Source organism: Jaculus jaculus, chromosome 10, assembly GCF_020740685.1.
Source record: "Jaculus jaculus isolate mJacJac1 chromosome 10, mJacJac1.mat.Y.cur, whole genome shotgun sequence".
Lineage (NCBI taxonomy): Eukaryota > Metazoa > Chordata > Mammalia > Rodentia > Dipodidae > Jaculus > Jaculus jaculus.
Genome location: NC_059111.1, coordinates 109,351,191 through 109,364,145, shown reverse-complemented (window position 1 = coordinate 109,364,145; position 12,955 = coordinate 109,351,191). Strand labels below are relative to the sequence as shown.

The 12,955-nt window shown below is 48.1% G+C and overlaps 1 protein-coding gene across 1 annotated transcript in view; it reads left to right on the top strand.

The window, feature by feature from the left end:
• Znf777 (zinc finger protein 777) overlaps nt 1-3,185 on the top strand; it is a 36,056-nt gene extending 32,871 nt beyond the window's left edge. The window contains exon 6 of the mRNA XM_045160968.1: nt 1,604-3,185. Coding sequence (XP_045016903.1) covers nt 1,604-2,784 — 1,181 coding nt within the window. The 3' untranslated portion in view covers nt 2,785-3,185. The remainder of the gene's footprint in view (nt 1-1,603) is intronic.
• Nucleotides 3,186-12,955: the final 9,770 nt, after the last annotated feature.

The window sequence follows — 12,955 nt, the reverse complement described above, 5'->3', positions numbered from 1 at the left end:
GGAGGAGGTCAGGATCACCCAGGAAGACATGGAGGAGGAAGGGGGATTGGTGAGGGGCGAATAAAAAGGTGTGGTGAGGAGAAATCCCCAAGTAGGTTCTGAAAGGAAGGAGAACAGTGTGGCAGTCTGTTCAAGCGGAGTCCTCATAGGGGAGAAGATAAAAGAACTCTGATGCCTTGATGTAAATGGCAAAAATACAACTCTTACTTCTAGTACTCCATATGAAAAGGGGAATTTGATAGCCAGGCATGGTGGCGTTTGCCTTTAACCCTCGCACTGAGGGAGGAGGCAGAAGTAACAGGATGCCTGAGTTCGAGCCCACCCTGAGACGACGTAGCAAATTCCAGGTCAGCCTGGGCTAATTTGTTTTTTTGTTTTTTTTTTTTTCAAAGGGGGAAAGGGGCTGATGAAATGGCTTAGTGTAGTGAATTCCAGGTCAGCCTGGGCTAATTTTTTTTTTTCCAAAGGGGGAAAGGGGCTGGTGAGATGGCTTAGTGATTAAGGAGCTTGGCTGCAAAGCCAAAAGACTCAGGTTTGACCCCCCAGTACCCACATAAGCCAGATGCAAAAGGTGGAGCATGCAGCATGCACACATTCTTTCTTTGCCTCTTTCTCTCAATAAGTAAATAAATAAAATATAAAAAAAATATTTTTAGCCAGACGTGGTGGCACATGCCTTTAATCCCAGCACTCAAGATGGAAAAGGTAGGAAAATTGCCAAAAGTTCAAGGCCACCCGGAGACTACATAGTGAATTCCAGGTCAGCAGCTAGAGCGAGACCCTGCCTCAAAAAAAAAAGGTGGAGGGAGAGGGGCTGGAGAGATGTTAAGGCACTTGTCTGTGAAGCCTAAGAGCCCAGGTTTGACTCCCCAGTACCCACTTAAGCCAGATGCACAAGGTTGCTCATGAGTCTGGAGTTCTTTTGTAGTGGCTGGTGGCCCTGGTGTACCCATTTTCTCTTTCTCTCTCTCTTGGGGGTAGGGGTTCACTCATTTTCTATCTTCCTCTCTCTATTAAATAAATAAGAAAGGTAAATAAATAATAATACTAAAAAAGAAAAGAACCAGGTGTGATGGTGCACGCCTTTAATCCTAGCACTCGGGAGGCTGAGGTAGAAAGATCACTGTGAGTTCCAAGCCAGCGTGAAACTAATTCTAGGTCAGCCTGGACTAGAGCAAGACCCTACCTTGACAAACAAAAAACAGGGGTGGGTCGGAATGTGTTGGCGTACTACTTGGTAGATTCATGAGTGCGACAGGTCAGGCATGGCTGCCACTGGGTGCCCCATGCTGATCCTTGGGGCTAGTTTTTTCCCTTCCAGTTAACACTGCTTCTTAGCTTCTGCTCATGATCAGTGGACAGCCACTCACGTCTCTTCTGATCCCTTGCCATAAACTGCCAAGAAAGGATTCTAATTGGTCCTGTTAAGCGCTGGGTTTCACATCCAGCTCCACCGAGGTAGGGACCATGGGCCACGGGGAGCCAGGAAATTTCCCAGATGCGAGAGTTTGGGCAGCCTAATCCCGATGCGGGTCTGTCACTGTGGATGCAGCAGGAGTTCTAGACCATAGTAACGTCTTTCTGTGATTTGTCCCTGGAGCAGAGGGGATCGTGATCAAGACAGAGGAGCAAGAAGAGGAGGAGGAAGAGGAGGAAGAGGATGAGCTGCCACAGCACTTACAGTCCCTCGGGCAGCTGTCCGGAAGGTACGAGGCCAGTATGTACCAGACCCCCCTGCCTGGGGAGATGTCTCCCGAGGGCGAGGAGAGCCCCCCACCCCTGCAGCTGGGGAACCCAGCGGTGAAGAGGCTGGCCCCCAGCGCGCACATGCACGCCCACGGGCACGGAGAGCGGCACCTGGGCGAGAACCGCGGGACGTCGAGCCAGCAGCAGCGGAACCGGCGGGGCGAGCGGCCCTTCACCTGCATGGAGTGCGGCAAGAGCTTCCGGCTGAAGATCAACCTCATCATCCACCAGCGCAACCACATCAAGGAGGGGCCCTACGAGTGCGCCGAGTGCGAGATCAGCTTCCGGCACAAGCAGCAGCTCACGCTGCACCAGCGCATCCACCGCGCGCGCAGCGGCTACGCGTCGCCCGAGCGCGAGCGCGAGCGCGGACCGGCCTTCAACCCCAAGCACTCGCTCAAGCCCCGCCCGAAGTCCCCCAGCTCGGGCAGCGGCGGGCCCAAGCCCTACAAGTGCCCCGAGTGCGACAGCAGCTTCAGCCACAAGTCGAGCCTGACCAAGCACCAGATCACGCACACCGGCGAGCGGCCCTACACGTGTCCCGAGTGCAAGAAGAGCTTCCGCCTGCACATCAGCCTGGTGATCCACCAGCGCGTGCACGCGGGCAAGCACGAGGTCTCCTTCATCTGCAGCCTGTGCGGCAAGAGCTTCGGCCGCCCGTCGCACCTGCTGCGCCACCAGCGGACTCACACGGGCGAGCGGCCCTTCAAGTGCCCCGAGTGCGAGAAGAGCTTCAGCGAGAAGTCCAAGCTCACCAACCACTGCCGCGTGCACTCGCGCGAGCGGCCGCACGCCTGCCCCGAGTGCGGCAAGAGCTTCATCCGCAAGCACCACCTGCTGGAGCACCGGCGCATCCACACGGGCGAGCGGCCCTACCACTGCGCCGAGTGCGGCAAGCGCTTCACGCAGAAGCACCACCTGCTGGAGCACCAGCGCGCGCACACGGGCGAGCGGCCCTACCCCTGCACGCACTGCGCCAAGTGCTTCCGCTACAAGCAGTCGCTCAAGTACCACCTGCGGACCCACACGGGCGAGTGAGCATGCGCCCCGCCCCGCCCCGGCCAGGTGCGCGGCCAGGCACGAGGCCGAGCCCCCGCGGACAGGCGCCTGAGCCCAGGGGGCGGAGGCGGGGCACCCCGGCCCCTCTGCTGTGAGCCTTTCTCCCCTTCCGTCCCTCCTCCCCAGGACGCGGAGTAGTGAGACCTGAGCCCAGGTCGCTTGTTGCCTGCTTCCCCGGGGCCCCAGGGGGGGGCGCTTGGGCCTGGGGAACCCCTTTGGGCTGTTAATTTCCTTGACAATAAAATGGATGAAACCAATCAACACGAGGGCAGTGATTTGGCTGCCGGCGGTTCAGGGCCGTTTAGTTGGTGAGAGAACTTTATAATTACTTTTTGGATACTGTGGTTCTATTTGATAATAATAGAGTAATTTTTAAAAGACGAGTGTTTCCTGTTTGCCATTCTTGTTTGGTTCCGAAGGGGAGGGGCTGTGGTGGCCCAAGGGACCTGTGCTGGAGCCAGCGGGCCGACTGCCGAGCCCGGTTTGGATCCTCACCGGCCTCGCCGAGCGGAGGTAGAAGCAGGTCCCGCTGCCCTCCATGCAATCGAGAGGAAGGAGAGCGTTCGCCGTCTTGAAGGTCAGAAGTCTAAGGAGGAGTAGAGGCTGGCTGCTCGTGTCCCCGGACGGTGGGAACGCAGTTGAGCAGCGTGGTCAGCGGGAGGGTGGTGACGGTCAAGTCTGAGTTCTAGACAGGAGACCCTAATGTAAAGTTGGGCTCTTCCCAGCTTTGAAAGCCACCTGCGGAAGAGTGGGTGGAGAGAGTCAGGAAGCCCCTGTGCCATCTTCCAGGCAGCCACAAATGGCTCCTTCTGGACATTTTCTGTCTGAAGGCTGCACAAGGCCCTAGGTGTGCTGAATACGTATCTGTAAGAACTCTTGCATTTCCTGTCATCCTTGGGCTTTCACTGCTAATGGGAAGAAACTGCAGGCATATCGCATTGCACACAGTTATTTACTCCCTCCCTGCTGCTGGGCTTGTAGGAAGCCAGAGAGGATTTTAGCCACCCACTTGAAGTCCTCAGCGGTGGAGTCCAGCTCAGACAGGCCAACTGGAGGCTCAGCTGGCCTGAGAGGAAAGCCTGCTGAAGCTTGGAGTGTCTAGCTCTGACAAGTCACCTAAAGGGGTCTCAAAAAGTCAATTAGTTGCCAGGCGTGGTGGCACATGCCTTTAATCCCAGCAATCGGGAGGCAGAGGCAGGTGGATCGCCGTGAGTTCGAGGCCACCCTGAAATTACAGGTGAGCGTGGCCTAGAGCGAGACCCTACCCCCCCAAAAAAAGAAAAAAGTCAATTAGCTAGAAGGAGAAGGTACTATGAAGAGACCATAGACATCACCAACTCCCCAGTTCCCTCTCTTCTGTAGATGCGAGGATATAAATTCTCCGTTTGCTTACAGGTTTCCAAAATGAGGGTGGAATAACACAGGGATGGAAGGAAGGAGACCAATCCCAGGAACCTTCTGAAGAAAAGAGGGAACCATGCGGGACTGGTTGATCACAGGAGTACAGTGAACGGGAGGTGCCAGGCAGAGGGTGGGCCACAAGGGGTGCCCTCTAGGAGACTAAGAAGGAACTTCCCAGAGGAGGCGGAATCAACTGGGTTTGCTGCATGGGAGGATTTCTGTTGAAAGAATGAGGAAGGCCTCATAGGTGTGAGTGTTCTTAATAACAAAGCCTAGCAGGTCGGCTTCAACAGGGTCCAATAAAATCCACCAAGCTGGAAAACACCTGTGCAGGGGAAAGGGCCTCTGGGGCAGATGACGGTATTGAGCGGGTCTTTGATCTAAGGCTTCAAGGCTGTGGCGTTTGAGGTGGATCTTGCATGAGATATAAAACAGGAGAGGGACATGATGTAGTGGACAGCAGAGGATGGATTCGATGGGGAAGGAGGAGCCGCTGAGTTCCGCGGAGCGGTCACAGATAATGGAAGTGGTGGGTGAGAGCGGAAGAGACGGCAGGGTTGAAACGGGTCATCTGAACACCACAGTGTCTGAAGCCTCAGAGATGCTAGCAGAGGCCTTCTGAAGGTGTTTGGTAGTCGCCTCAAGTTTCATTTTGTTTTGTTTTGTTTTTCTGATCTGGATCCAAGAATGTCAGGTGATCAGAGTCTAACAGAGACCCTGCAGTTCAGAGTAGAGCCCAAGTCAGAGACGCAGAGAATGACCTTATTTGCCTCCTGAAGTTACCAGGACACTCACTCCTGCAGGTGAGAATGGTGCCCAAGAGACTCTTCCTAGGAATCCTGGTTTTAAAAGAAACCAGGGGCTGGAGAGATGGCTTAGCGGTTAAGTGCTTGCCTGTGAAGCCTAAGGACCCTGGTTTGAGGCTCAATTCCCCAGGACCCACATAAGCCAGATGTACAAGGTGGTGCATGTATCTGGAATTTGTTTTTAGTGGCTGGAGGCCCTGGTGTGCCCATTCTCCTTCTCTCTCTTTCTCTCTCTCTGTTGCTCTCAAATAAATAAATAAACAACAACAACAAAAAAAAGTCTTGAAAAGAAAAAGGAAAAAAAAAAAACAGATTCAGTCAAAAGGATGCTCTTTGCTTTGGCCTCTCTCTCCTTGACCCCGAAGTCCTTTTCATGCCTCATCTTCCTCCAGACATGCACCCTATGTTCCAAAACGTCTTTCCCCTTGTCCCTAGTGCCCACAACCACCATGCTTTTTGCTGTTCATCAGAGGCCACAACCGAGCAGAAGACCGTCACCTGCATGTACACAGACTCTAATGTCAAACAGATACTGATTAATCGTTCTGTACTTTCCTTCCTGAGCAAGTTGACTAACATCTATTTCCCCATGCCAGAGGTTGTGCAGGAAGCAGCCTACCTGTCAGGGTCTTCTGGTGTTCTTCGTGGGTAATTTCCTTGGGTGTCCTTAATTTAATTAGAAAGACGGATTTGGGGGCTGGAGAAATGACTTAGCGGTTAAGGGACTCACGTTCAATTCTCCAGATCCCACATATGCCAAAAGTGAGGCAAGCACAAGATCCCACATGCCCACTAGGTGGCACAGTGTCTGGAGTTCGATTACCATGGCTTGAGGTCCTGGTGTGCCAATTCTGTCTCTCTCCCTCTCTTAAAAAGGCCAGGCATGGTGACATACACCTTTAAACTCAGCACGTGGGAGGCAGAGGTAGGAGGATCGTCTTGAGTTTAAGGCCACCCTGAGAATCCATAGTAAATTTCAGGTCAGCCTGGGCTAGAGCAAGACCCTACCTCGAAAACAACAAAAGTAATTAGTTAAAAAAAAAAAAAAAGATGGATTTTCAGATTCCTAAATTTCCTAAGTGATATTGGCTCTTTGAGGTTGTGTCCAGAAAGGATCACAATATCCTGGGTTTGTACTATTTTGAAGATCATATTTATTACTTATATTCACTCTATAGGCGAAGGGCTTCAAGTTCAGAGAGCTTACATAAGCCCAAAATCACACAATAACAAATGGTAGAGCCAGATTTTGTTTGGTTGGTTATTTTGAGGGAAGTTTTGTTATATTGAGTCAGGGTCTCACTGTAGCCAAGGCTGGCCTGGAACTCACTATGTATCTCAGCCCTCCTGCGGCAGCCTCCCAGTTTCTGAGTTATCGACCCCTAGGAACTGAAGTCTTTTTGTTTTGTTTTTGGTTTTTCAAGGTAGGGTCTCTCTCTAGCTCAGGCTGACCTGGAATTCACTATGTATTCTCAGGCCGGCCTCAAACTTATGACAATCCTCCTACCTCTGCCTCCCAAGTGCTGGGATTAAAGGCATGCGCCACCATGCCCGGCTTGAAGTCTTATTTATTTGCAGGAGTGTACATGCATCACAGTCAGTCGCTGCAGTAAAACACCAGTAACTTGTGTTACTTTTTTGTTTGTTTGTTTGTTTGTTTTTCAAGGTAAGGTCTCACTCTAGCTCAGGGTGACCTACAATTCACTGTGTAGTCTCAGGGTAGCCTCAAACTCTCAGCGACCCTCCTACTTCTGCCTCCCAAGTGCTGGGATTAAAGGCGTGCACCTCCAGGCATGGCTGTGCTACTTTTTCGATCTGGCTGTATGGGAAATTTGGGGATTCCACCAGCCAGCAGGCTTGCAAGCAAGCACCTGTATTCCAGCCATCCTCCCAGTCCTTGAACTGAAGTCTTTAATCCCAAAGCCTATCTTGTTGCTGCAACAGTTGGATGGGCTTTATACATGGGGAACTGGGGGATTGAATCCGGCCCCACAAGCTTTACAAGCAAAAGCCTTTAACTGTTGAGCCATCTCCCAGCCCCTGGTGATGCCTATTTTAAGATATTTCCTTTTGTCCCCAGATTTTTAAAAAATATTTTTATTATTTATTTATTTATTTTAGAAAGAGAGGCAGATAGAGAAAATGGGCACACCAGGGCCTCTAGCTGCTAGAAACAAATTCCAGATGCATGCACCACCTTGTGCATCTGGCTTTACCTGGGTACTAGGGAATCGAATCTGCGTCCTTTGGCTTTGCAGGCAAACATCTTAACCACTAAGCTATCTCTCCATCCCATCCTCAGTTGTTGTTGTTGTTTTTTTTTTTCAATCTAAAATAAAATTAAGAAATGGGAATATATCAAGCAGAACATTCTCTGTATGCTTGTCAAAATGAATGTGCAGGGCTGGAGAGATGGCTTAGCGGTTAAGGTGCTTGTCTGCAAAGCCCAAGGACCCAGATTCTGTTCCCCAGGACCCACGTAAGCCAGATGCACAGGGGCGCATGCGTCTGGAGTTCATTTGCAGATGCTAGAAGCCCTGGCGCGCCTATCCTCCCTCCCTCCCTCTCTCTCTCCCCCTGCCTATTTCTCTCTGTGTCTCGAATTTAAAAAAAACGAATGTGCAAAGAAGGAAAAAGAACTTTAGAAGTGGAAAGCTCACAGCAAGTGACATTAAACGGATAGAGGTTGGGTTGTTAGTGGTCCAAGACTTCCTTGTGCATGGACCAAAAGTAGCGCAGATCACAGCCCAGATCCACAATCCCTGGTATTTTTTATCAGCCGCTTGTGTGCGTAGCATTGTGTTGGGCTCCATGGGAAACAGAAGGATTAGAAACCATAGCGGCCTTGTCAGACTCTGGACTCTGGTGGCAAGTTTGGGTCTTGTTTTCCAAGACTTTGGAATCTAGGAAGGTTCGGGCCATGGGGAGAACTTTACTCAGGCATCGCTGGCAGAGTCATGTCTCCTCTCTTCCTACTTTCTTCTTTAGCAAGGTGCCTGGGGAGACCTTTCCTGGGGCACTGTGTGGCAGCTCTTCAGATTAAGGGATCAGGGACTCAGGCCCTCCTGTTGCCAGGGCAACACTGAGTCAGGCCAGGCCTCTGCTCCTGTCTTCTGGGAAGTGACTTGGCTACAGAAGCTTCTCAGGAACAGTGGGGACTTCTAAATTGAAAATTCTTCAAAATCAGCTTTGTATTGATCATTTCTAGTTGGGTTCCTTGTACTTAAGACACAAAATCTAACACTTTTATTTCTAGTTTTTGACAAATGATAGCTCTAGACTCAATGAATTTTTAAAAGAAAGAGAAAAAAGGAAGATGGAAGAAAGGAAAGAGAGAAGGGAAAGAGAGAAAATCAGCCCAATATTACTGATGATAATCTTATATGAAAATTGCTGGTCAGAAATCAGCCCTTCCTCTAAATTTTGTTAATATTGATAATAACCATTATGGTTTATTAAAGCTCACAGTACTCCCAGGAGTTGTCCAAAGTTAATGTTTCTATTTTATTTCTTTATCTTATTTATTAATTGATCTTCAAGGCAGGGTTTCACTCTAGCCCAGGCTGACCTGGAACTCTCTCTGGAGCTCCAGGCTGGCTACAAACTTACAGTGATCCTCCTCTCTCAGCCTTCCGAGTGCTATAGGATTAAAGGTGTGCGCCACGCAGCCTGGCTTAATGTTTCTATTTGTGACAGGTATGAAATCAGTATCTCTGTCCTCTTTAACAGATTCAAGTTCATTGACCAAGTCAAGGTCAAATGGCCAAATTTAAAGCCCAGTGTGGGCACCAAAGCATTTGCTGTTTATCCAGTGTTACATACTGCTTCCCAATTTGAACCTAGATGCTTAATAACAGAAAGCAAAATAGTACTATTTTTCTGGTCTGCAGCTCTGATTCCTCCTTGGACACTAGCTGTATGCCTGGACGTGGCTGAGTACAGACGTCTTCAGCTTGGCCTCACACACACACACAAAAAAAACTGAATATGATGAGACAGAAGCATCACTACTATCTTTATTTATTTACTTACTTATTTGGTTTTTCGAGGTGGGGTCTCACTCTAGCCCAGGCTGGCCTGGAATTCACTATGGAGTCTCAGGGTGGCCTCAAACTCATGGCGATCCTCCTACCTCTGCCTCCCAAGTGCTGGGATTAAAGGCACACACCACCATGCCCAGCTCCAGTTAACTTTTCTTTTTTTATTTTTATTTTTTATTTTTTTATTTTTATTTTTATTAACATTTTCCATGATTATAAAATATATCCCATGGTAATTCCCTCCCTCCCCACCCCCACACTTTCCCATTTGAAATTCCATTCTCCATCATATTACCTCCCCATTACATTCATTGTAATTACATATGTACAATATCAACCTATTAAGTATCCTCCTCCCGTTAACTTTTCTTAATTGAGGTTAGCTAAGATCCATTCAATTTTGATCCTTTGAGGGCAAAATTTTAGTATTGTGCATCCTATGAATAAACAACTAGTTGGATTCAGTTCTTAAAGGTTTTTATCCAGGCTTGGTAGTATAGGTCTGTGATCTCCAGCTACTCTGGAGGCTGAACCAGGAACATAAGAAGTTCAAGGCCGCCGGGCGTGGTGGCGCACGCCTCTAATCCCAGCACTCGGGAGGCAGAGGTAGGAGGATCACCGTGAGTTTGAGACCACCCTGAGACCCCATAGTGAATTCCAGTCAGCCTGGGCTAGAGTGAAACCTTACCTCGAAAAACCAAAAAAAAAAAAAGAAGTTCAAGCCCTGCCTGGGCTAGAGTGAGTTCAAGACTAGCCTGGAAAACTTAGTTAAAACTTGTCTTAAAATAAAAAGTGGGCTGAAACGATGGCCTAGTGGCTAAAGTGCTTCCCTACAAAGCCAAAGGACCCAGGTCTGATTCCTCAGGACCCACGTAAGCCAGATGCACAAGGTGGTGCATGTGTCTGGAGTTCGTTTGCAATGGCTGGAAGCCCTGGAGTACCCATTCTTTCTCTTCCCCCGCCCCTCTCTCCCAAATAAATAAATAAAAAGTTAAAGTATTTTAAATAAAAAGTAAAAGGAGGGCACAGTAGTAGAACACTCGTGTAGTCTGGCTAAATGCATCTATTATGCTCACCAAACTGCCCTGTAAGCACTTTACTTAATGCTCATACCCATTTGTTAATGCTACTCTCACTTTTGGTTAGAGAAGCTTCTCTTTTCAGATGGCAGTGACCACTGGGATGACTCAAAAGGCATAATGCTAAGAAGATGTGACAGAGGAGTGCTCAGCACTGAAACGTCGCTATCACACCTTCCAAGGCTCAGGGTCCACTGCAGAAGAGGTGGCAGAAAGAATGTAAGAGCCAAAGGAAGGGCAGGACTGCTTACAATGGGCCAGACAGAATTGGCCTGGATATTCATGACCTTGCAGTGCCTAGTACTATCTTCACAAGAGGAGGAAAAGATTGCATCAAAATAAAAGAGAGATGGGCCAGGCATGGTGGCACACACCTTTAATCCCAGCACTTAGGAGGCAGAGGTAGGAGGATTGCTGAGAGTTCGAGGCCAACCTGAAACTACATAGTGAATTCCAGCTCAGTCTGAGCTAGAGCAAGACCTACCTTGAAAAAACAAACAAACAAATAAATAAATAAAAGCAAATTTAAAAAAAAGAGAGAGACTAATGGGGATATGATGGCGTGTAGATTTGTGAAGGGGAAAGTGGGCAGGGGAGGGAATTATCATGGTTTATTGTCTATAAATATGGAAGCTGTCAATAAAAAAGGAAAAAAATAGCCAGACAAGTAATATCCACTAAATTGTAACAATAATAGGTCTAAATTAAAAATTATCATAGATCATTGGCTTTAATTTTTTTTTAATCTGGCTTTTTTTTGAGGTAGAGTTTCACTGTAGCCCAGGCTGACCTGGAGTTCACTATGTAGTCTCAGGGTGGCCTTGAACTCACAGCAATCCTACCTCTGCCTCCCAAGTGCTGGGATTAAAGGCACACACCACCATGCCCAGAAAAATCTGAGTTTTTGTGGGTACTGGGGAGCAAATACAAAGCCTTGTACAAGCTAGGCAAGTACTCTTATCACTGAGCTCCATCCCCAACCCTAGGGCAATAATTTTATATATGGGACTAGGAAAATGGCTCAGGAGTTAAAGGCACTTATTTGCAAAGCCTCCTGGCCCAGGTTCAGTTCACCAAGTGAAAAGTGGCCCACGTGTCTGTCATCCCAATTTGCCTACAATGGGAGGCAGAGCCAGAGGAGTGCAAAACTCAGATTAGCAATCTGATATTTCTTTGTAGCCCAGCAGCTCATTTGCAGCAGCAAGAGACCCTGTCTCAAGCTGGGCATGGTGGCATACACCTTTAGGCCCAACACTTGGAAGGCTGAGATAAGAAGATTGTCATAGGCTCAGGGTAGCCTGAAGTACAGAGTGAGTTCCCAGGTCAGACTGAGCACTCGACTGCAAAACAAGAGGGGGCTAGAGAGATGGCTCAGCATTTAAGACACTTGCCTGCAAAGCCTAACAACCAAGATCCAATTTCCCAGTACCCACATGAAGCCGTATGCACAAAGTGGCACATGTATCCCTTCTATCTCTCTCTCTTTGCAAATAAATAAATAAAAGTTATTTTTTTGTTTTTTGAGGTAGGGTCTCACGCTGACCCAGGCTAACATGGAAATCACTATGTAGTCTCAGGCTGGCCTCAAACTCTCAGCGATCCTCCTACCTCTGCCACTGGAGTGCTGGGATTAAAGGCGTGCACCACCACACCCGGCTCAATAATTTTTTTTTTTTTTAATAAAGAGAGAGAACCTATGTCAAAGAAGGGAAGCACAGATACCTCTGGCACATGCACATACATGCACACACACAAATAAATAAATAAACATTTGGGGTGGAGGGATGGCTTAGCGGTTAAGGTGTTTGCCTCCAAAGCCAAAGGACCCAGGTTCAATTCCCCAGGACCCACATTAGCCAGATGCACAAAGGGGCACACATGTCTGGAGTTCATTCGCAGTGGCTGGAAGCCCTGGCACACCTATTCTTTCTCTCTCTCTGTGTCTCCCTTTTTCTCTGTCAAATAACTAAATAAAATACAATAAAAACATTTTAATTTATTATTTTTTAAATGTACATCTTTAATATTTTAATTGTTTGAGAGAGAGAGGCAGATAGAAAGAAAAAGGAATGGGCACACCAGGGCCTCTAGCCACTGCAAATGAACTCCAGACATGTGCACCCCGTTGTGTATCTGGCTTACGTGTGTCCTGGGGAATCGAACCTGGGTCCTTAGGTTACAGAGGCAAGCACCTTAACTGCTACATAATCTCTCCAGTCCAAATTTACTTAATTTTTTTTGAAATAGCTAAAAGCTGGTTCTTTATTGATCTTAAGTATCATTTAATTAAGAGAAAAAGAATTCCGACTGAGTTTAGTTGCAAAAGCTGTTTTTCTCGGAGCTGCTTAATGCTCATGGAGAACTGGCCCCCACGGTGTATGGCACATGCATAATCTTGAGAATCAGTCCCACAGAAAAAGACTTAAGTAGAGAAATAAGAAATGTGACATTTGGGACTGGAGAGATGGTTTAGCAGTTAAGGCGTTTGCTTGCCTCGGTCTGATTCCCCAGGACCCATGTTAGCCAAGATGCACAAGCGGGCGCACATGTCTGGAGTTCGTCTGCAGTGGCTGAAGCCCTGGTGCGCCCATTCTCTCTCTCTCTCTCTCTCTCTCTCTCTCTCTCTCTCTCTCTCTCTTAAATAAATAAGAATAAAACATTTTTTTAAAACAAGAAATGTGACGTTTGCTTGTGACTAACTAACTACAGAAATGGCCTAATTACAAAAAAAAAAAAATGATCAAAAGCACTATCCCATTTATTGGATGCTATTCTCATTCTAATAACATAAAGAAAAAGAAAAAGAAAACCCTGAGAAATAAAG